General features: G+C 45.6%; 1 protein-coding gene and 1 pseudogene across 3 annotated transcripts in view; one reads left to right on the forward strand and one right to left on the reverse strand.

Moving 5' to 3' along the window:
* Nucleotides 1–266: 266 nt before the first annotated feature.
* LOC105516241 lies at nt 267–2,853 on the forward strand (annotated as a pseudogene). The gene is made up of 2 exons (XR_001002455.1): nt 267–1,375; nt 2,576–2,853. The product of XR_001002455.1 is annotated as a vesicle-associated membrane protein-associated protein A pseudogene (transcript).
* A 2,846-nt stretch (nt 2,854–5,699) lies between these two features.
* ABHD2 (abhydrolase domain containing 2) overlaps nt 5,700–22,601 on the reverse strand; it is a 113,186-nt gene continuing 96,284 nt past the window's right edge. For both annotated transcript variants that reach the window (XM_011948319.1, XM_011948320.1), the window contains 5 exons: nt 17,739–17,831; nt 14,948–15,058; nt 11,776–11,845; nt 9,595–9,679; nt 5,700–7,451 (listed from right to left, as the gene is read on the reverse strand). In XM_011948319.1, coding sequence (XP_011803709.1) covers nt 7,255–7,451; nt 9,595–9,679; nt 11,776–11,845; nt 14,948–15,058; nt 17,739–17,831 — 556 coding nt within the window. In that variant the 3' untranslated portion in view covers nt 5,700–7,254. The remainder of the gene's footprint in view (nt 7,452–9,594; nt 9,680–11,775; nt 11,846–14,947; nt 15,059–17,738; nt 17,832–22,601) is intronic.

Genomic DNA, 22,601 nt, shown 5'->3' on the forward strand with positions numbered 1-22,601 from the left:
CACCACATTTTTAGTCTTTATTTTTTAAGTAAATTCCATTGAATCAAATATAACAAAATTACAGTTTTTGTTTGTAATGATCTTTGTTCACCACCACACAATCATAGTAGAATCGAAAGTAATATGAGAACATAAAATGATCAAGGACATCATTGTTTAGTATAATTTCTTATTAAAGGTAAATATCCCCATATTTAGAAAAAATTGCATTGCTAGTTGCAAATCTTAAACACCTCAATGCTGAAGGATCCTGTATTTCCCCCCGCAAAGATCCAGCAGCACAGAGGCTTTCAGAACACAAACTCAAAAATACAGTATTTTCAGGGCAGCATTTTAAGTTTCAGAAAACCCAAACAAAACAAAACAAAATCAGAATTGGGAATGTGAAAGTGATGGTTCTCAAAAAGTCAATCTGGAAGCAGATCTGCCAACATAAGAATGTGGCTGAACAGAGTCTAACCAGGAAAAGGAGAGATGCAAACTCGCTCCCCCTCCCCGCTCGCCATCGTCCCCCGCCCCCAGTGAGCAAACCGCCTCCCTGCTCTGTGCTGTCTCTCTGATGGCGTCCACCTCCGGCGCCATGGCGAAGCACGAGCAGATCCTGGTCCTCGACCTGCCCACAGATCTCAAATTCAAAGGCCCCTTCACAGATGTAGTCACTATAAACCTTAAATTGCGAAATCCATCGGATAGAAAAGTGTGTTTCCAAGTGAAGACTACAGTGCCTCACTGGTACTGTGTGAGGCCCAACAGTGGAATTATTGACCCAGGGTCAACTGTGACTGTTTCAGTAATGCTACAGCCCTTTGGCTATGGTCCGAATGAAAAGAGTAAACACAAGTGTATGGTACAATTTTTGCTCCACTGAACACTTCAGATATGGAAGTTGTGTGGAAAGAGGCAAAACCTGACGAATTAATGGATTCCAAATTGAGACGTGTATTTGAAATGCCCAATGAAAATGATAAATCGAATGACATGGAACCTGGCAAAGCTGTTACACTGAATGCATCTGAACAACATGGACCCATGCCAAAACCACACAGTGTTTCACTTAATGACACGGCAACAAGGAAACTAACAGAAGAGTGTAAAAGACTTCAGGGAGAAATGATGAAGCTATCAGAAGAAAATCGACACCTGAGAGATGAAGGTTTAAGGCTCAGAAAGGTAGCACATTTGGATAAACCTGGATCAACCTCAACTGCATCCTTCAGAGATGTCACCAGTCCTCTTCCTTCACTTCTTGTAATTGCAGCCATTTTCATTGGATTCTTTCTTTTTTGGAGATGGAGTCTCACTCTTATCCCCCAGGCTGGAGTGCAGTGGCATGATCTCGGCTCACTGCAACCTGTCTCCTGGGTTCAACCAATTCTCCCACCTCAGCCTCCCGAGTAACTGGGATTATAGGCACCCACCACCACACCCAGCTAATTTTTGCATTTTTAGTAGAGACGGGGTTTCACCGTGTTGGCCAGGTTGGTTTCGAACTCCTAACCTCAGGCGATCCACCCGCCTCGGCCTCCAAAGTGCTGGGATTACAGGCAGAAGCCACCATGCCCGGCCTTCATTGGATTCTTTCTAGTGAAATTCATCTTGTAGAGTGAAGCATACAAAGTGCTATTTTTTTTTCTCTTGACCAGAAAAAGATTCATTTACCTACCATTTCATTGGTAGTATGGCCTGCGGTGACCATTTTTGTGTGTGTGTGTGTGTGTACAGCGCCATATGGGCTTTGCATTTAGTGATCTCTTATGGTTAGGAAACGCAATAAAAACAAACTGGCTACTGGACAAATTGTATATTACCAGATCATCACTAGCAGGTTTCAGTTGCACATTCAGTCCTTTATGAAATTCATAAAGAATTGTTCTGGGAAGTGGGGAGCGCCTCTGCCCAGCCCCCATCCCGTCTGGGAAGTGAGAAGCCTTTCTGCTTGGCCGCCCACCCTCTGGAAAGTGAGGAGTGCTTCTGCCAGGCCCCTGCCCCATCTGGGAAGTGAGGAGGGCCTCTGCCTGGGGGCTGCCCATCTGGGAAGTGAGAAGCGTGCCTGTCTGGCCGCCCACCCTCTGGGAAGTGAGGAGCGTTCTTCCAGGCTGGCTGCCCACCCTCTGGGAAGCAAGGAGCGCCTCTGCCCGGCTGTCCCACCATCTTGGAAGTGAGGCGCCCCTCTGCCCGGCCCCTGCCCTGTCTGGGAAGTGAGGAGTGTCTCCGTCCGGCCACTGTACCTTCTGGGAAGTGAGGAGCGCCTCTGCCTGGCCACCCACCTCCTGGGAAGTGAGGAAGGCCTCTGCCTGGCCACCCACCATCTGGGAAGTGAGGCATGCCTCTGCCTGGCTGCTGCACTGCCTGGGAAGTGAGGTGCGTCTCTGCCGCCTGCTACCGCCTGTCTGGGAAGTGAGGAGCGCCTCTGCCCGGCTGCTGTGCAACCCTCCAAGTGTGAAGTGACAGCCTTATGTGTGATCTTTTTGCTCTCCCCAAGTTTGCATTTTCGACATTAATAATAGTTTACTTTTTAAATAAAAGTTTTAAATTGGAGAATAAAAAAAAACTAACTTCAGCTTCTTCTTATTAGAGATGCATGAAAGCTCTACCCACATACATGCTAGGAAAAACAGTTCAGAAAACACGGGGGACTGGCTCTTCCACAAGAAGCAGCTGTCTACTCTGCGGCCTACTTCCCAGGGCCACTGTGAGAGGAAGCCTGGGCTGCAGCATTCGGAGGTAGCAGCAGCAGAGACGGGAAGGAAGCAGGCCTTGCCTTGTGTGGCATTCCAGTTCCCTCTGTCAGCAGGGGCCAGATCCCCCTTCCTTAGCTTCAACTACAATTTGGCAAAAGCAATTCTAGGGTAACTGGGGGCAGTAGGGGGGTAAGGGGTTTACTTCCCTCTTGCTTAGATAACAGAGGTAGAAGAAACACTTTCCATCAATTGCTTGGCCTCTAAATGCCACAGGCATTACTTTTCATGGCTTTTCAAAGCATCCAAGCAATCCAAAGTGGCTTTGAACAGCAGAGTAAGGCCAAGAAGGGTAAAAGGGGGCCAGAGTTGAGGTGTTTGGGCCAGTTCTGGATCACTCATATTGTTGAGGGAGGGATGGGAGCATAAGATAACAAGGAGCCTCAGGCCACTTGAGGAAATTCTCTGGTTTTGCTGCAGCTTCGCTTCAAACTTCCACAGCAGAAGAATTTGAATTCTAATGCCACAATATTGTTGTAATACCAGGATTCTCTAGAGGCAAGTTAAGGCTTTCTGGGCAAAGAAAACAATTCCAGATGATATTGTGACAGAATGCTACAGTGAAATGCTTCTTAATGACTCTCCTGTCCTGCCTAAAGGACAAAGACCTATGAGTGACTTCAACTTGCTGTGATGTTTCAGTGATCTTTACTTCAGCCCTAAGTCGGAATCAATGGCACAGGAAAAGAAAAGCCTCTTACATCTCAGACATCTGCTTGCCGAGCAAACACAAACAAGAACACGTGTATTGTTTCTCAGGAGCTGGCAAAATAGATCTCAAGTCACACAGTTACAAAGAGAGCTCTCATTCAGATGCCGGGCATATAAGCTCAGCTACCCAGAAAGTTCAGCTTTAATGAAGACTGTAGTTTTAGAATGAAAGCCTGAGCAGGAAGGATTTCTGCCCTGGGAATTCTCAATGCTCTGGCTGAGTCACACTGGAGGATGGAGATAGGCTCCTCATTCCAGCGGCCAGCACCTGCCACAGTCACAAGACCACCCTCAGAATAGCAAGGATCTTACGATGACAATGGGGACTCTGAAGAGAAGCCAGTCAAAGACACAGGGCTTTGGACAAGATCAAGGGTCTTCACCAGGAAAGCTTAATGCAGAAGCCCCCTCCCTCCAAGTCCCCTCAGCCTGAGCCTTGAGCCTTGACACAGCTGTTTGCACCTGCAAGGGCTGGAGAAGCCAAGTTCACACAGATGTTCAGCAATGTTCAAGCAAATGACGTGTAAATAGATGAAATGGTCTTAGAGATGGTCTAAAAGGAGGGAACAGGCTCAGAGAGGTGAGGTGATTTGCCCATGATCCAATGTGAATTAGAGACCATTAGGACAAGAACTCAGGTATATTTCCACTCTTATGGTGACTCATAAGGTTCCCAGTAAGCGTAAAATGCTGCAGAGAGGTTAAAAGAATATTGCAACCAACAGCTTTCTGCTTTCACTCTGCTCTGGAATCATTCGTGTAAACTCACAGCAGGAAAAGATAACAGTTTTCTTCAAGTCTGTTAAACTCACTTCTAACATAAAAGCATTAAAGAAACTTGACACAGTTTTTTTGAGTCAGTTAAACCTAATTTGACTGGAATCAGTTACTTATAAGTATCTTCAAATTGCTTATGAGACACGGAGTACTACAGGAGAGATGTGGGTGCTTCTCCCCACTGGTTTTTAACACATTATTCCTGCAATGGAATTGTCCAGTTGATGCAATTTATAACCTCAATTTGATTCTAAAACATAATATTCAAATACTCTTTAAAAATTAAGCCTTGTTTTCGCCCAAATAGAACCTTACTAGCAAAAGGGGGATTCATATAATCATCAGAAATGAATGACTTTGGGAAGAAAGGCAAGGACACCTGGAGGAAGGAAAAAGGATGACCTATCTATAAACTGCCACTCCCTCATTTATCAGGCAAGTTTGCAGCTCTGTAAATTCAATGCCTCTGTGCTCTCATTCAGGGACAAACAAGAATTCTCCTGTAAGACAGCCACAGTCACATTCGCATTTCCATGCCTAAGAGCCTGAAGCTTGAACAAAGGGCTTCAGTTAATTTCATGTGAGCCAAAATGGAATGTGAGTGCCATTCAGAGTCACACACTAAAAAGATTTCAGCTGGGACACTGGCTCCCACAGTCCTGGGGGAGCAAATTCCGGTTGTGTAGCAACAAAGGCTATGCTGCCAGCCCTGCCTGTCCTCCACAGGGGCCACCAGGACTGCCATGCAGACCAGGCTCCACCCTCCCCCACACCGGTTTGTGTGACAACAGGGCTGTCTTTTCTCTTCCCAAATTTCTGAATGGAGCTAGGACCTGGCCCAGCCACTATTTTGCCAGAATAGGTTAAGGGGTGTGGCCTCAGGCATATGAAAGGAGCCTCTCGATCTTCTGTGGTGGTGATTCAATCCTAAGATGTTATTGCTTGGTTTACCTGTTCTCATAAAAAGCCTTGAGAAATGAAGGTAGTAGTGGCAGAAATATGACTATCAATCGTCAAGATCACAGCTGTAGTTGGGTGAAGGGAAAAGTAACAGAGGAGAGAGACTAGCTTCCAAATTGAGGGGTAAAGTGCCAGTCTGTGCTAAAAGAACATGAAAAGGAAAGGTATTAGAGAAATAATACACCGGGGGGAAAGTCATAATGATAGAGGTTGGCAAGTGTCAGAAATTATACCAAAGCAAAGTTGAGACCACAGAAATCTCAATTTTCTGAGACAAGGGCTGTTTTTGATGTTATTCGGATGATTTGGTGATTGTCAGAAAACAACTTCTTCAGGTTACGGACGTTCCTGTCACAGTCACTTGGACCCGTGCCCAAACCACACCCACCTGTGGCCCTGAGGGTTGGCATTCAGGTGCTCAGGTGGCTCCTTTGATCCCTGAAACATCCATGCAGACCCACTACTTATATTCCAGTCTGTCCTGGAGTCAAAGGAGATGAAGGAGGGAAACTATCTTTTTAAAGTATCCAGGCAACTGTCATAGTTCTGTTTAGTTCCAGATAGCAACTGCTGATTTTTCAAAGTGCAGGGTTTTTAGATATTCAAGTACCACAGGATCGGAGAAAAGGAGTACTTGAAACCTAGAGTTGTGTTTTCACTTCAGAAGACACACTTTGGAAACACCTATCCAACGGACTACAAATATAGGCTATTAAATTAAAAATCTGGTTTCAAAATAATACCCACTTAGGTTGGAAATATCTTTCTCCAAACTCAGGTCCAACTTTTGAATTGTTTGGTATCAAAAAGCAAAGTTAGAGGAATTTGGGTTTAAAAACTAAAATTACAAGTGAGCGCTTAAAAAAAAAAAAAAACACCAAAACATCTTTTTATCAAGTAAGGGACACACAGACACACAAAAGGCAAATGATGATATCTACATGCTTAGACTGGGAGAGCAGCTCCCAGGCTCCCCTGGAGGGATGTTCTCTCAAACCTCAGTGAACTGAGTTTGTCATTGAACTTTGAACCTGGTAGTGAGCTCAGCAATCTACCTGGTCCAAGTCCCCCATTTTAGAGGTGAAGAAACTGAAGTCCACAGGGACTTTGTTGAGGGGGAAAAGCTGAGCCAGGGCACAGCCCAGATGCTCAGCCCACCCAGAGCCCTTCTGAGACATCACACTGTGGTCACACGATGGCAGCTCCACAGCTGGCCTTGCTGCTCTGGAGACCGTGGGAGCTAGGGGACACCCCTGATTGATTATGAATTTCAATAAAATGAGCTATGAAGATGTTTCCAATTTAAGGGCGCTGTTGAACAGCTTTTCCAAAATTTGCTTGGTGATGAGAATCATCTGGGGCACTTGTCAAAAATTAAAATCCCCAGGCTCCTTCCCAGATCCAGTGAATCAGCCTCTCCGAGGGGAGGGACCTGGGAGGCTGAATTTTTAACAAGTGCCCCACGTAACTCTCAGCAGCAGCAAAGTGTAGGGAAATGATCTTAGAAGATAGGGTGAAAACTTGGCTTGTGACTCAAAGGAATTTCCTTTGCCATTTAAGAAGCCACACTCTGGCCTGGGAAGCCTGGCTTCTCAGGCTTCCAAGCTGAGCTGTGTCTTCAGCATTGGCTTGAAAGGATGAGCTCTTTTTAAGGTCTACGTAAGGACACATAAAACCACCACAAAATGACATACACCCTTCACTGTTCTCAGGGAAAAGCCTTTTGGTGGCAAAGCAAAATTGCTATTCAGACACATTTTTAATAGGCAAACTAGATGTACTTGGCTTAAAAGCAACCAGATGCTGAAACTGGACAGAGGGCAAGAACTCTGTCACTTGTCACCATGACTAACAATGCAATGGAGAAAACCAGTAACTAAGCACAAAAATAGCCTGGAGCTCCCAGGAAGAGCTGCCTACTCCGAGACAGGTGTGCATGATGGGTGCCCCCTGCTGATGGTGTGAGGTCAGATCCAGGTCACTGAGGGAGATGGGAGACCTGAAACAGGGGGTGAGGGGACGCAGCTTCCAGAGGAGGGCTGCTGGAGCATGCCGGAGTCCGGAGGCCTCACTCCAGGTCAGCCTCCACCTGCTCTGTGTCAGAGCACTGTGACTTGTTACGCTCCCATTGGCAAATGGCGTTGGCGTACTCCACCACCAGCTTATCCATCCATGTCAGGGGCTCGGGGAACAGCACAGAGCCTTCAAAGAAGCCCAAGTGGCCCCCATGCAGAGGCAGCACAAACATGACGTTCTCTCGTTTCTCTGCAGGGGAAAGGCAGCTGAGTGAGTTACTGTTCTCTAGTTTGCTCCAGGACAGGAGGTGCAGAGGTGAGCTGGCTAGGGTAGCCTGGGCTTTCCCCACAGGGGCAGTCACCTAAGTGGGCATTCAATCTCTACTCACTCTGCCTTGTTCACCAAAGAGGGGGCAGGCATGACAGTGGCACCTAGCAGGTTTTAGAATACAGCTTGGCTTTGGAGCTGAATGGGCACCAGCTTACACCCAGGCTGGCTCAGATGAATTAAATCAGAATCTCCGGGGGTGGGAGGTTGAGGAGGAGTGAGGGAGGGGAATTCCCAAGTGTTGGTATTGCTCAAGCTCCCCAGGTGATTCAATGTGTTTCCTAACTTTGTGCATCGAAATCACTGAGGATATCTTATTAAAATGCAGATTTTGATTTAATAAGCCTGAAGGGGGAGCTGAGATTCTCCAGTTCTAAAAAGCTCCCAGGTGATGCCCATGCTAGCAGTGGGAGCTGGGCTCTGAGTAGGGATTCATGGCATGTACAGTATCATTTACTAGAGAACAAGGAGAATTCAATGGAGTCAATGATTTTTCACTACAGACATTTATCTTCAAGATTGGTTTTTTTGGTTTTTTTTTGAGATGGAGCCTCGCTCTGTCACCCAGGCTGGAGTGCAGTGGCACGATCTCGGCTAAGTGCAAGCTCCGCCTCCCGGGTTCATGCCATTCTCCTGCCTCAATCTCCCAAGTAGCTGGGACTACAGGCGCCGCCACCATGCCCGGCTAATTTTTTGTATTTTTTTAGTAGAGACGGGGTTTCACTGTGTTAGCCAGGATGGTCTCGATCTCCTGACCTCATGATCCGCCCGTCTTGGCCTCCCAAAGTGCTGGGATTACAGGCGTGAGCCACCGCGCCCGGCCTATCTTCAAGATTCTTAAAGCTGCATGTTGTGTTAAAAGATGCCTAAGCTCTCAACACCACATGCTAAGTGGCCATCCTGAGAAATAATAACCTAGAGCTTAACTTTATTTTTTATTTTTGATTTTTTTGAGACAGAAAAAATTACTGCAACCTCCACTCCTGGGTTCAAGCGATTCTCATGCCTCAGTCTCTCCAGTAGCATGTACCACCAAGCCCAGCTAATTTTTGTACTTTTAGCAGAGATGGGGTTTCACCATGTTGGCCAGACTGATCTCAAACTCCTGACTTCAAGTGATCCGCCTACCTCGGCCTCCCAAAGTGCTGGGATTTATAGGCATGAGTTACCACACTCAGCCCAGTTGCTTCTATTTTTATGTTTAAAGCAGATGGAGAGGCTATCACAAGAGATAGCAGAACAGGATTTTTGGTTTTGCTTTTCAAGTCAAATTTTATTTTATTTTTTAATATTTATTTATTTTTAGAGACAGAATCTTGCTCTGTTGCCCAGGCTGGAGTGCAGTGGCACAATCACAGCTTGCTGCAGCCTTGAACTCCTGGACTCAAGTGATCTTCCTGCCTCAGCCTCCTGAGTAGCTAGGACTACAGGCATGTGCCACCAGGTCCAGCTAATTTTTTTTTTTTTGAGACGGAGTCTCGCTCTGTCACCCAGGCTGGAGTGCATGGAGTGCAGTGGCGCAATCTCGGCTCATTGCAAGCTCTGCCTCCCAAGTTCATGCCATTCTCCCGCCTCAGCCTCCCCATGCCCAGCTACGTTTCAAGTTTTTTTGTAGAGATAGGGTCTTACTATATTGCCCAGGCTTGTCTCGAACTCCTGGCCTCAAGTGATCCTCCCATTGCAACAAAGTGCTAGGATTACAGGTGTGAGTCACCGCACCTAGTCCCGAATTTTAAATCTCTTTATGTCAAACTCTCAAACTTAAGGGAACCCTAACCCTGAGATAATTTCACAGAACATCAGGTGACTCCCCAGAGCCCTCCTGGCTATGAATATACATGGTGGTCCTGTCTCATGCCCTGGGGAGAACATGAGGGGAGCCTGATGCCCAGGCCCCATTATAGCCCGAGGACTATCAGGCTACACAAAATAAGAACACTGACTGCTATGAGATGTCTTTCCCTAAAGAGGGTGGTCTCCAGGAGATGACAGCATAGTGAAGGTGACAGAATTTACTGTGGCAATTTGCTGAGCTGTTGAGAGGGCAGTAGGAAGAAACATTTACCTGAAAGAGATTTTGGAATGGTTAGAAGACTTTCATGCACCAACGGATCGTCAGCTGCATTAACTAGCATGAGAGGAACATAAATCTGCAACAAGAAAATAAAGCAGAATTAAATGACTGATTCCCATTTTCAGACCCCATTGATTCAAGGCTCAAACTCACTGCTGGACATATTTTTGAAGCAAAGGGAAGAGGGTCACAGTTCAGCTTGCTGAACAGGTAGAGTAAGGACGCCTTGTATTCCCTGGCAGTGTGATGAGTTACATCTGCCATTGTGATTACTGCCCTGGAAGCAGGAGTGTGCAGAACCAAAGCTTCCTGATGATCATCAGAGTGTTTCAGATTAGCCATGCCTTTGAGGAAATGACTTTATAATGAATTATGTACATATTAATTCAGTTTATATCATGGGAGGGAAAAACAAAGTGCACTCCACATCAGACAAAAGAGATTCTAGAGGAATCTAGGCCAAGGCTGATTCATGCCTGTAATCCCAGCACTTTGGGAGGGTAAGGTGGGAGGGCTGCTTGAGCCCAGGAGTTTGAGACCAGCCTGGGAAACACAGTGAGACCCACAACCCAGTCTCTATTTGTTAAAACAAACACAAAAACAAAAACAGAACGAATCAAAATAATCTAGGTCAGGTGTGTGGCTCATGCCTATAGTTCCAGCTACTCAGGAGGCTGAGGCAGGAGGATCATTCGAGCCCAGGATTTCAAACTTGTGGTGAACTATGATCATGCCACTGCACTCTAGCCTGGGAAACAGAGCAAGACCCTGTCTCTTAAAAAGAAAAAAGAAAAAAGAAAAAGAATCTGAAGGTTGAAAACAGGAGTAGGCTGGTGGATATTGGAAAACCATTGGCAGGGTTGCATTCAACATCCACTTTACTAAAATAGCCAATAGCCTTCTTTTTCATTTTAGTGGAGATGGTACTAATAGGGAGACTCAGATGTCATTGAACAGCCATACTGAGGCAGTGAATGATTGTGCTATCCTGTAGGTCTCTGATGTTGGCTCTAGACAGCTCAACATTCCTATAATGGCTTAAATGATGACATCAAAAGTCTGATGATGCTAAACTAGGAGGGATGGCTGATAAGACAGCACAATTACAGTTCCCAGTGATCTGCTTTAGCCAGGGGAATGGTGGGCCAAACCTACAGGTGGACATTGACAAGGATAAATGGGAAGTCCTGTGTTTGGATAAATAGGGCAATCAATTGTGCAAAGACAGAATGAGAGAGACTGGCTTGTTGGTCATTCAGGTTAAACAAACATATGGAGATTTTGGTTGGCCACAAACTTAATACACACAAGGTTTATTGTAGCTGCTAAAAGTTGCATTAATACAAACTAGTCTACCTTATCAACAGACACGCTCGGCTGGGCGCGGTGGCTCACGCCTGTAATCCCAGCATTTTGGGAGGCTGAGGCAGGTGGATCACGAGGTCAGGAGTTTGAGACCAGAATGACCAACATGGTGAAACCCCGTCTCTACTAAAAATACAAAAATTAGCCAGGTGTGGTGGTGCACACCTGTAATCCTAGCTACTCAGGAGGCTGAGGCAGGAGAATCGCTTGAACCTAGGAGGTGGAGGTTATGGTGAGCAGAGACTGCGCCATTGCACTCCAGCCTGGGCGATAGAGTGAGACTCCATCTCAAAAAAAAAAGAAAAAGAAAAAGAAAAAAAAATAGACGTGCTCATCATCACTTTGATACAGAAACACATCAGCTTTACTCTGTGCTTACCAGATAATGGCAGGAATTTTGAGTTCAGTCTTAGGCAGTAATGGTAACAAAATACAGAATGGCCAAAAGAGGGTCCCGCATAGTAAAAAAACCTAGACAGATCTCATTGATCCGGCAGAAACCAGACAGGATTATGCTGTCAAAGGAAGACTAACAAAAAAAGTGGGTGTTGGAGCAATTTGAAAGGCCCTCACACAGACATGGGAGCACACCAGTCTCAGGGGCAGCTCTGGGTAGTTACAGAGGGAGAAAGTATGGTAGTTACAGAGGGAGAAAGTATGGTTCAATAAACAAATCCAAGCTAAAAGAGCGGTTGGAGCCAGATTCCAGCTAAGTTTCCACCAGGAAAATTTAGGAGGGATATTTGTTGTATTGTGTGCGAGGCTGGATGGAGTGATGCTAATTCTGAGCCAGTGATGGTCACTCACCCTGTGCAGGTACCGCATGCAACTTTCTTCCTCATAGTATTCCTTCAGGGAGTTATAGCCATGAAACTTCCTGGAACACACCAGAAAAAGAAAAAAAGAAAAAGGACAAAACATTGGTCATAAGATCAGAATGCTGAGCCGATTTTGGCTCCAGTTCCTCATGCTAACTTGTGGCATTGGTAGAGTAGACAGAGGCAGGAGTTAGGCCCAAATGCTGAGCTGATTTTATGACTGTTTCAGATCCTGCGCTAACTCATCATATCAATGTAATGTATGTAGGTAGCAAGATTCAGGGTTAAGAGCACTGGCTTTGGCATCGGGGTTCAAATCCTGCTTCGGTCATTTACTGGCTATGTGATCTTGGGCAAAGGGTTCAACTTCTTTGAGCCTCAGCTTCTCCTGTATAAAATGAATCTGAAGGCAGGGCCTTCCTCAATGGAACTGTGAGACTTATGATGTTAAAGTGCTTACTACCATCATGACCCACCCAGAGTAATTACCCTGTAGTAATTGTTATCTATGTAATTATTAGTGTATGTTACATCTCTTGAGGCAGTATAAAACCAGTTGTCACTACAGATACGGAGAAACTGAAATTCCAGGGCATTTACTGGAAGTTTCCTATTAACAGAGTTCTTGGTGGAGTAACAGGACCACTGTGAACTGGAATAAAATATGTATTAGATAACAGAAATGAGACTGTCATTCAAAGTTACCAATTCTGTCCCTTTATCTCTAACTACTGTTCCATATCTCTGACTACAGAGCAATAGAGATAAACTGGCATGTAACAAAACCTTCGGTGCTCAGCATGAATGAGGGGCCACAGCTCTGCCCTGCTCTGCTCTGTGCTCCCAGAGGCCCCACAAGGTTCATCCTGGAGCTCTGACACCAGGAGGCCTAGGCCAGAGGATCTCAAAACCTCTTTCTGACACAGATTAGGGCCTCTGACTTCTGAATGGCGGGTCTTCCTGTTCTGACTAGGGTTTTTTTTTTTTTTTTTTTTTTTGAGATGGAATCTTGCTCTGCCGCCCAGGCTGGAGTGCAGTGGCCGGATCTCAGCTCACTGCAAGCTCCGCCTCCCGGGTTTATGCCATTCTCCTGCCTCAGCCTCCCGAGTAGCTGGGACTACAGGCGTCCGCCACGTCGCCCGGCTAGTTTTTTGTATTTTTTAGTAGAGAGGGGGTTTCACTGTGTTAGCCAGGATGGTCTCGATCTCCTGACCTCGTGATCCGCCCGTCTCGGCCTCCCAAAGTGCTGGGATTACAGGCTTGAGCCACCGCGCCCGGCCCTGACTAGGGTTTTTAAGCTATCCTCCCTCCCCTGAAGCTGTGGATCACATTAGACATCTCTGCCTGGGAATGGCCTGGAATGTTCAGGCTGGACTATTAGGGCTCTTTTGAAAGGGAGGAGGCCAAGTGTAGAGATCATTGTGAAGATGCCTGTCCTTGTGAAATCAGTTCGTTTGCAGTCTCAGCAGGCAGGGAATGCATTCTATCCCTCCAGTGTTGCTGGGATGGATCTAGGAGGAGGCCACCAAGACTGGTTATGATCATAAAATTGCTACTATCCAACACTATTAAAGAGGAAAGACTTCGGAGAGTGTTGAGAAACATTCTCTTTTGGGCTTAAAAAATTTAGGAGATGAATGGGAAATTTAATTTGTTTTTTTTTTTTTTTTTTTTTTCTTACTACACACCGCAATAGAGTCACACACCTCATCTTAAGTGAGGGTGGGTAAGATTCATTTTTCACCTTCTGAACATACCAGCAATTTCCTGGTTTTCATTTCCTTTGAGAAACTGTTAGAAGGCATATTTCAAGGTTACTTGGTGTAAGAAGGCTACTAAAATCTTGTAAGGAAGCGAAGCAGAGATCCTATACCCTCAGGTCAATATCTGCCTATCTATTAGATGAAGAATAATTGCTTGCTTTAAACTACATCTAAAAATATCAAATAATTTATTTTTTATCTTTTAGGGACAGGACCTTGCTCTGTTGCCTAAGTTGGGCTCCACTGCAGTGTTGTGACCATAGCTCACTGTAATCTCAAACTTATGAGCTCAAGTGATCCTCCTGTCTCAGCCTCCCAAGCAGCTAGGACTACAGGTGTGTGCCACTATGCCCGGCTATTTTTATTTTTCAATTTTTTTTGTAGAGACAGGGACTTGCTATGTTGCCCAGGCTGGTCTCAAACTCCTCGCCTCACGTGATCCTCCAGCCTCAGCCTCCCAAAGTGCTGGAATTACAGGCATTAGCCACTGTTCCTGGCTTCAAATGATTGTTAAATAAAAAGGATCACGTCTTTAAAGAGAATGATGAAGTCAGAAGTCAACTTTTCCTTTTTCAGCTGAGGGTAACCTCAATCAGAATCTGCTGGTACCAGGAAAGAAGACACTGTCAAGATTGCAACCTCAGGTGCCTGGAGGAGAGAGGCAGGTAGAGTAGATGAATGAAGTGGGCAGTATTTGTGTCTCACACTCAGGGGAGTCTCCATGCCCCAAAGTAAGAGGCTCTGTTCATTTTGCTTGAAACACAAAGCCCTCTTGGTCTATCTTCTGTTTTCCTACTTTTTTTTTTTTCTTTTCTTTAATTTTGAGAAGGGTCTTGCTGTGTCATCCTGGCTGGAGTGCAATGGCATGAACACGGCTTACTGCAGCCTCAACCTCCTGGGCTCAAGCGATCTTCCCCCACGGCCTCCCAAATCCTCCTAGGATTACAGGCATGAGACACTGCCCCCAGCCAGTTTTTCTATTCTTGTTAGAGACACAGAGAAGTACAAGAAATACTTCCTTTGCCTTTTACTCCACTGCAAAACGCAGATTAATGTGGCACCTGACACTTGCCCTGTTGTTGAGGCAGGACAGGTAGGGTGAAGACTGCCTATGCTAGGGCCTGCATGCCCCAGTTCCTTGAATCAAGCTAACTATGCTTTGTAGGAATGCAGAATGGGTCGTCAGATCCTTTTCCTATTTTCCAGGAGAAATTAGAAATTTAAATGTTCCTGTGAAATCTTCTGTTTTTAAACACTAGACACTTACTTAAAGGGAAAAAAAGCACCCTTAACACTAAAGTAGGCAGAGCAAAGCACTAGTGCTAGGCAAAGCTGACCTGCAGCCTCCCGCCTGGCACCCTGGCCCAGAGCGTCTCTCTCCTGCCTCCGTGGACATACCTCATCACATTGTCATCAATCTGCATCAGGGATGTTGCTGTGTAGAGCCGGCTCAAGTCCGTGTCCTCCAGGCTCTGGGGTTTCTTAACGTGGTCTCCAAAAAGAGCTTGCCTAGAGCAAACAAAAGCAAACAGAGATTAAGATGTGGGGGATGAACAACCACAGCAAAGCCTGCTTCCTTGCCAGGGTAAGCCAGGAGGCAGAGCCACTGTGGTCAGTTAGAAATAGAATCTTTAGCCTTTGGAACATCCCAGAGGATGAGCTGGTGCTGTTGACTTTTGAATAACTGTAGAAAGATGAATGTCAAAACCTTACTTCCCTTTTCAGGGGTACCCAGACAAACTAAAGATTGGGTTTGAACCTAGCTGAATATTTAAAAACCTTCAGCAAGGGGAGGGGGACTCAAGATGGGCTCTGTGGTGAGTGGAGGGCCGTGGGCCAAGCCGTAGGGGCCTCGTCCTTACACTGTGTTGACAATGTCCCCCTTGGCAGAGACCCTTCCCCTTAATGAGCTGTTTGTGTTGCTTAACAAGGAAGACTCAGTGTGCAGGAAGGAGTGGAAAAAAACAAACAAAAACCAAGGAAGACAAGGGTTAACTCATTTAGCATTTGGACAAATCAACAGCTCTCTAGTGTCTCAGATAAAAGCTAACATCTACTCAGGAGAGCAATCATTTTTTTTTCCCCAACCCCCAAGTGGAACCAGCATTTCTGTTAAGAAAAAATTCATCTTGAGAGGATGACATTAGAGGTAAGGGTCACAACATGCCCTTTTGACCTCTCTTCCCAGCAAGGGCTCTCAGTCACACACCTAGAAGCAGACTGAGTTTGCTGAAGCATGGCCCTGGATTTATTAAGGAAGGATTTATTATGCCAACTTGGTATTCTGCTACCCATTCACAACCTCTCCAAAAGAAGAACACATTTCTGTATTATTTATTTTTTTCAAAAGACTATTAGGAAGATTATATACCTACTGGACAGAATGTACAAATTCAAAGTTAACCTAAAATTTCTAGATGTTTGACTTTCTGTAGTAAATTTGAAAAATGTAAATACTTAGCACACACTCAAAGGGGTCTCATAATTTGAACCTTCTAGACTAATTAGTAGCAAGACCAAGTTCCTTTAGCAAAACAAATGTTTCCTGGGAGGAGTCACTTTCGACTCCAGAGGTGCAGAAAGGCAGACAAAGGACTTGGACTTGGTGTCAGAGGCCTGGATCCACCCCTTCTGGCTACAAAACCTCTGCAATCTCCAGACCCATCCAAACCTCGGCTGAGCCACACGCACCTCAGTGCACACTGCTAAATCTCAAACATGAGCCGAGTGGGAACAGTTGATTTTTCAGCCAGCACAGGGGACATAAGTCTCCCTCTGCTCTCCTTCCTGAAACGAGGACATGAGGACACATCTGGCAATGTGGCAGCCTGATGGGGCCTTCGAGCCCAGCCTTGCTCAGGCCCCATGTGAACGCCCACCCATAGGAAGTCCGATCTGGGGTGTGTGGCCTGCTTTAGCCACTGAAAAAAAGATAACAAGAAACCGATCATTTAGTCAGATTGCTTTTCCTAGGGTGGTACCAAAAATGCCCCAGATTTTTTTGAGCGCACGGGTGTGTCTCGGGTGCTGGGAGCAATCAACACATGCCTAAGCCCTCCAATGCTCTCCAGTTTGGTTCTAGACACGGGATTTACAGAGGGGAAGCAACAGAAAAGCAACTTGGGCATGGATGAGTTGGCTTCACAAAAACAGGAGAATTGAGATGGGCTGGGCTCCCACCAGCAGAGAAATGGGAGAGTATTCTCAGCAAGGGCAGTGTGGGAGAGGCTGGGGGCACGGGAACCTCTAAGTAGCCTAGTCCAGCTACAGGGAATGAGAGATGCAGCGGAGGAGGCAGAGATGTCAGCAATAATAACAATCATAATGAAAAAGTCATTGCTAATATTTATCTGGTGCTATGCATACCAGCACCGCACTAAGCACTTGACAGGTTAATCCACTACCGGATTACGAGGTGGAGAGGCAGGATGAGCATGAAGAATATGCAGAGGAGGGAGGTGCTGAAACCATGCCCTGAGACTCCTGTCCGCCTTCTGCTTGGTCAGAAGCCCAAGGGTCAGCCAAGAATGAGTCCTGATCCCCCAGGCACAGAAGCATCCTACGGAGAAAGTCTCCTCAACAATGACAGCCATCTCGTGACCGCTCTAATTTGGGAGAAAACGGGGTAGAACTGGTTCCTTGTCTTAGATTTACTGGGAATTACAAAAGCATAAGGTGATTTGGCAAATTTAGTAGCTTGGGACAGGTTTCTTTTCTTTCCTTTTTTTTTTTTTTTTTTTCAGACAGGGACTCGCTCTGTCACCCAGGCTGGGGTACACTGGCACAATCTTGGCTCGCTGCAACCTCCACCTCCTGGGTTCAAGTGACTCCTGCCTCAGCCTCCCAAGTAGCTGGGATTACAGTGGCACTATCACGCCCAGCTAATTTTTGTATTTTTGGTAGAGACGGGGTTTCGCCATGTTGGCCAGGCTGGTCTCGAATTCCTGGCCTCAAGCAATCTGCCCGCCTCAGCCTCCCAAAGTGCTGGGGTTACAGGTGTGAGCCACTGCGCCTGGCCAAGATAAGTTTGTTTCTAATCAAGTCACAAATGCAGGCAGCAGAGAGTCTGTACCATACCTGCATATTTTTTTTTCCCCCTGAAGGAACAGGAGCCCTGGCTTTTCATGGCTCCCAGATGAGCTCAGGAAGGAACTGTCTGTCTCCTGAGAGAGAACGGAAGGTGACCTACCTGTGCGAGAGGATGATCTTCTTCATGTTGTCAGCCATGAGGAAGTTGTAGAACCGCCGGCACTGATCCCATTGCATGAAGGTTTCCTGGGCCCTGGAAGAACCACAGCGAGTGAGGGTGACTGCACTGTGGGGCTGCAGATGGGCAGCCAGGAGTGGGCTCTAGCCATGGGGCAAGGTGCTTGTGTGGAGAGGGCCGGCTCTCAGGCTGTGGCCTCTGCATTAAAACAGAGGCTCTAATGTGCAGAGCTCAAACATCTCTGGAGAAATCTATGGAGACACCAAGACAGCGCAGGGGAAGGGGACTCCAGCAAAGGCCCTCTCTAGCGCCAGAGGCTTTGTTGGTGGCACCCCCGACACTCTCTTCTAGCACCTGGGCCTTCTCTTAGTCACTGAGCCTGCCAGGACCAAAGTCTGCTTCAATTGTCATGTGAACACTTTCTGTATTTGGCTTCCTACCTGGCAGGCAAGTTTTTTGCTTTAATGACAGGCACATGGAAGGGGAGAGTGGATGTGGAGGGGAAAACCTAAAAAAACTTCTGTTGTTGCTGATCAAGAGGTAAGGTAAAATCATTAACTGGGATCTCCTCCAAATCTATTTTTTGATTAGCCTTATGCCATTGAAAGGGCAAGGAAATCGAAGTGGAAGTAAACAGGCCCTTAACCCTTTCTAGGCACAGCTGGTGGGGCTGGTCTGGAAGCATCTTTCTGCCTCTAGGGCTAGGGTGTGACTGGCACATGCTAGGTGGCTGTGAGGGCCACCCTCTGACCTTTCAGTGGTGGCAGTAGGCAGGTGATATTATCCCTGTTTTCCAGAGCCCAGGTTCTGCCAGCAGCGCATGCAGAGGGAGGAGACAGCGCCACCAGCCCTGGCCATGTGCTTCACCAGCCAGATTTCCATGCCCACACAGCAGGTGAACAAACACCAGTGGGCTCACTCCCACCAGCCATGCCTGCTCAGCCCTCCCCACTCACTGCTCTTCTCCCTTGGGCATCAATCCAAACGCAGGTGGACACTGAGTCCACACTCATTAAAGGGAAATTTTCATATTGCAGGTTTCAAAATCTCCAGGCCTGACTCCACCCTGTGAATGGATCTGGACATCACTACTTCTACTAGGTTCCATCTTCCAGATGGTGAGGGGACTAGGTGGTTCATAAGGTTTTTTTGTTTTGTTTTGTTTTTTATTATTTTTTCAATCCAGAGAGTTTATAAAAGTAATTTTATAAAAGTAATTGCCCCAAAGTTGCTACAATTTTAGAATGGCAAAATTCCACAGTTTTGGAGTGATAAACATTTCCCACAATGTCATGGTTAAAAAGCAAGAGGTAGTGGGGAGTTAAGAATGAAATGGTTTGTGAATTTAATGGTCTGTGATGTGCCCATCAAACACAGGCTAAGCTCAAAGTAGACTAATACCACCTCGAAGGGTCAAAAGGCCACTGCATAAATGTGCAGCTGCCATGCCTCCTGACTCCAACCATGCACTACAGGAAGAGTATAGGACCAGATCACCATGAGGGACCCCAGCTAAAGCAGGACTGTGCTCACCTGCCTGTGGTCGGAGGGAGGGAGTTCACCCAGTCACCCAATCAGTGAGCCACAACCGGCTGCCTCTCCTCTGACTTTGGATCCAAGCTACCCAGAGAGCCAATGGTCTCTGGCAATCCCAGCTTTCTCTTGCCCTGGTTCATTTTTCCCTTTGCTGACCTCCTAACTGAAGGGATGTTCTTGCTTTTGTTAGTACCTCCTTCATTGCAGACAGGCTGCAGAGGTAGAGAAGGGAGAAGTGTGTGGTCATAAACTTAAGATATAAAAAGATGCTGCGTTGATTTTTTTTTAATTGAATACACCACAAGCACTGCTTGTTGAAAGGTTCTAGGGATTCACAGAGACCCAGGGCTCAGGGAGGGATCAGGACAAGGATGTTGGGACTAGTGTTCCACTCTGTTTATTTTGGCTAACATTGATTTTTAGTACCTTTGGTTTACCACTCAGTATATGTAGGGGCTGTCCTTTACCTTTGGCTGTAGAATTAAGGAATTGAAACTTAAATTTATATTGGTTTAATAAAAGAATCAAGATCAATGTATTACATTCATCTCATATATATATATTTTTGAAAAGGACTGATGTCTTCAATACCACTACCAACAGCAGCAAACTGAAAGGCAATAAAAGAAAGGGTAACCTACAGACTAAAAGAAACATAGAGAAATCGATAAATGCAAATGTAGGCAGTATGTGGATCCTAATTCAAACAAGCCAACTGGCAAAAAAAAAAAAAAAAAAAAAAACTATGAGACAATCAAGGAAATCTGGACACTGACGAGAAATGGGATGCTATTAGGGAACTATTGCTAATTTTTTGGGTGATAATGGTATTTGTGGTTATGTTTAAGAAAAAGTCCTTAGAGTCTTTTAGAGTTGCCTAGTGAACTACTTACAGATGAAATGATATCTGGGACTTGCTTTAAAAGAATGCAGTTTCTGAGGGAGTGGTTGAATGGCTGGTTGTAGAGGAAACAAGATGGGGGTATGAGTTCAGTGTTGGAGCTGGTAGCGGCTACACCGGGGTTCAATTTTAGATGCAAATCACAAAATGGGCACGAAACCAGGGGACTTTAGCTCTCTAGACACTGCACAAATACCTTCCTTGGCTATCCAAGTTCTTTTTTTGTTTTTGTTTTTTGAGATGGAGTGCAGTGGTGTGATCTCAGCTCACTGCAACCTCCACCACCCAGGTTCAAGCGATTCTCCTGCCTCAGACTCCCAAGTAGCTGGGACTACAGGTGTGCGCCACCATGCCCAGATAATTTTTTGTATTTTTTTAGTAGAATATGAGGTTTCATCATGTTGGCCAGGGTGGTCTAGAACTCCTGACCTCAAGTGATCTGTTGGTCTTGGCCTCCTTCCAAAGTGTTGGGATTACAGGCGTGAGTCACTTCACCTGGCCTGAATATCCAAGTTCTTGACTTGCCTCTAGATGGCTATGTTCTCCAGAAGAGAAAAGGGGTGGCAGGAACTGCTCCCCAGGCTGGGCCAGATATTGGCCCACCAGGATAAACTGGCTGAGGACACAGGAGAGAAGTGTGGAACCTTGGGAGGGGCAGCTCGGTCAGAATTACAGGGAGGGAATGGCTTTGCATAATTCAGAGTGAACTCTTGTTGGAAGGAAGGTAGGTTTCAAAACTTCAGAAAGAACCAGGATGACTCCAAAAGGAGAGATGTCTCCTAAAAGTTGCAAAACTCTCAAAAAGTGATGATCACAAATGAGAAGAGAAAATCACCCCCCAAACCCAGTATAGTTTCACTGGGAGTCTTATTTGAGAGTAATCCATATGGATTTTTAAAGAACTTTATGCATCCATTGATCTACCTATTACCAAAATAAATAGAATTCCCTGAAAATGCCTTCATTTCTAATCAATGTAACATTAAATTATAATAAAATATTACATATACTGGTTTCACAGCCATTTTCTAGTGAGATTTCTCTTTGGACTGTTAAAAGAATTTTAAAAGGTATTGTGGAAGGCAATGGATTTTGATTGCTCAGAAGAGGGTCCCAACAAAGAGGTATTTACAATTAGGTTCAGAGCAATCACTTAGGCAAGAAAGAGCTGAGCCAACCACTAAGCTGCTGGTTAACTGCTTAGAGAAGGCTCAACTTTCCAGCTCGTATTTTGCAAAATGAGTGGATCAAGTACTGATGAAAAGGAATTAAAGTCAGAAGAGAATGAACTGGGGGAAAGAATGCATCTAATACCCAAGTGAATGCAGATCTCCTGGCTCAAATAAATTATGTTTCAGAGTGTTGAGAGACTATGAGAATAGTGAAACAGTTTTCCAAGTGGTCTTTGAAAAAATATGGAGAATACGAATGAGGTTCTATAAGAGTGGGATGCGCAAGCATGACCTTAACATTTTAAAAAGGGAAAAAAGGCAAGGGCACTATGAATTAAGATTGGAGATGAATTCATGGGATGTGGATCTAGACTACACTAAAAAAAAAAAAACCTTGAAAGCAATATGCTAATGAAACTTTAAGAATAAAGTACATTAAGTACTTTCCCAGAATGCTATCACCCCAACCTAAGAAGTACTTTTACTTGCAGAAGGAGGGGTTTCTTTCCAGGTTTTGCCTATATACAGTCATATTTTAAGAAAATTATGATAAAAATACAGAACATAAAATTTAGCATCTTAACCTTTTTTTTTTTGGAGACAGAGTCTCGCTCTGTACCCCAGGCTGGAGTGCAATAGCGTGATCTCGGCTCACTGCAACCTCCGCCTCCAGGGTTCAAGACATTCTCCTGCCTCAGCCTCCCGAGTAGCTGGGACTACAGGCGCCCGCCACCTCGTCCGGCTAGTTTTTTGTATTTTTAGTGGACAAGGTGTTTCACCATGTTGGTCAGGCTGGTCTCAAACTCCTGACCTCGTGATCTGCCTGCCTCGGCCTCCCAAAGTGCTGGGATTACAGGCGTGAGCCACCGCACCCAGCCCTTTTTAAAAAAAAAAAAAAAAAAAAAAGACAGGGTCTCACTATGTTGCCCAGGCTGGAGCACAGTGGCTATTCACAGGTGCAGTCATAGCACACTATAGTCCTGAATTCCCGGGCTCAAGTGATCCTTCTACTTCAGCCTCATGAGTAGCTGGGACTTATGGCATGTGATACTATGCCTAGCTTACCCATTTTTCAGTGTACAGTTCAGTAGTGTAAAGTGTAGAGCTCATACTTATTGTACAATGTGAAAGTTCTCTAGAATGTTTTCATCTTGTGGAACTGAAACTCTAGACCCATTAAATAATAATTCTCTATTTCTCCCTCTCTATAATCAAATTTTTTTTTTTTTTTTTTTT

The sequence above is a fragment of the Colobus angolensis genome, unplaced genomic scaffold, assembly GCF_000951035.1.
Source record: "Colobus angolensis palliatus isolate OR3802 unplaced genomic scaffold, Cang.pa_1.0 Scaffold278, whole genome shotgun sequence".
In the NCBI taxonomy this organism is placed as follows: Eukaryota; Metazoa; Chordata; class Mammalia; order Primates; family Cercopithecidae; genus Colobus; species Colobus angolensis.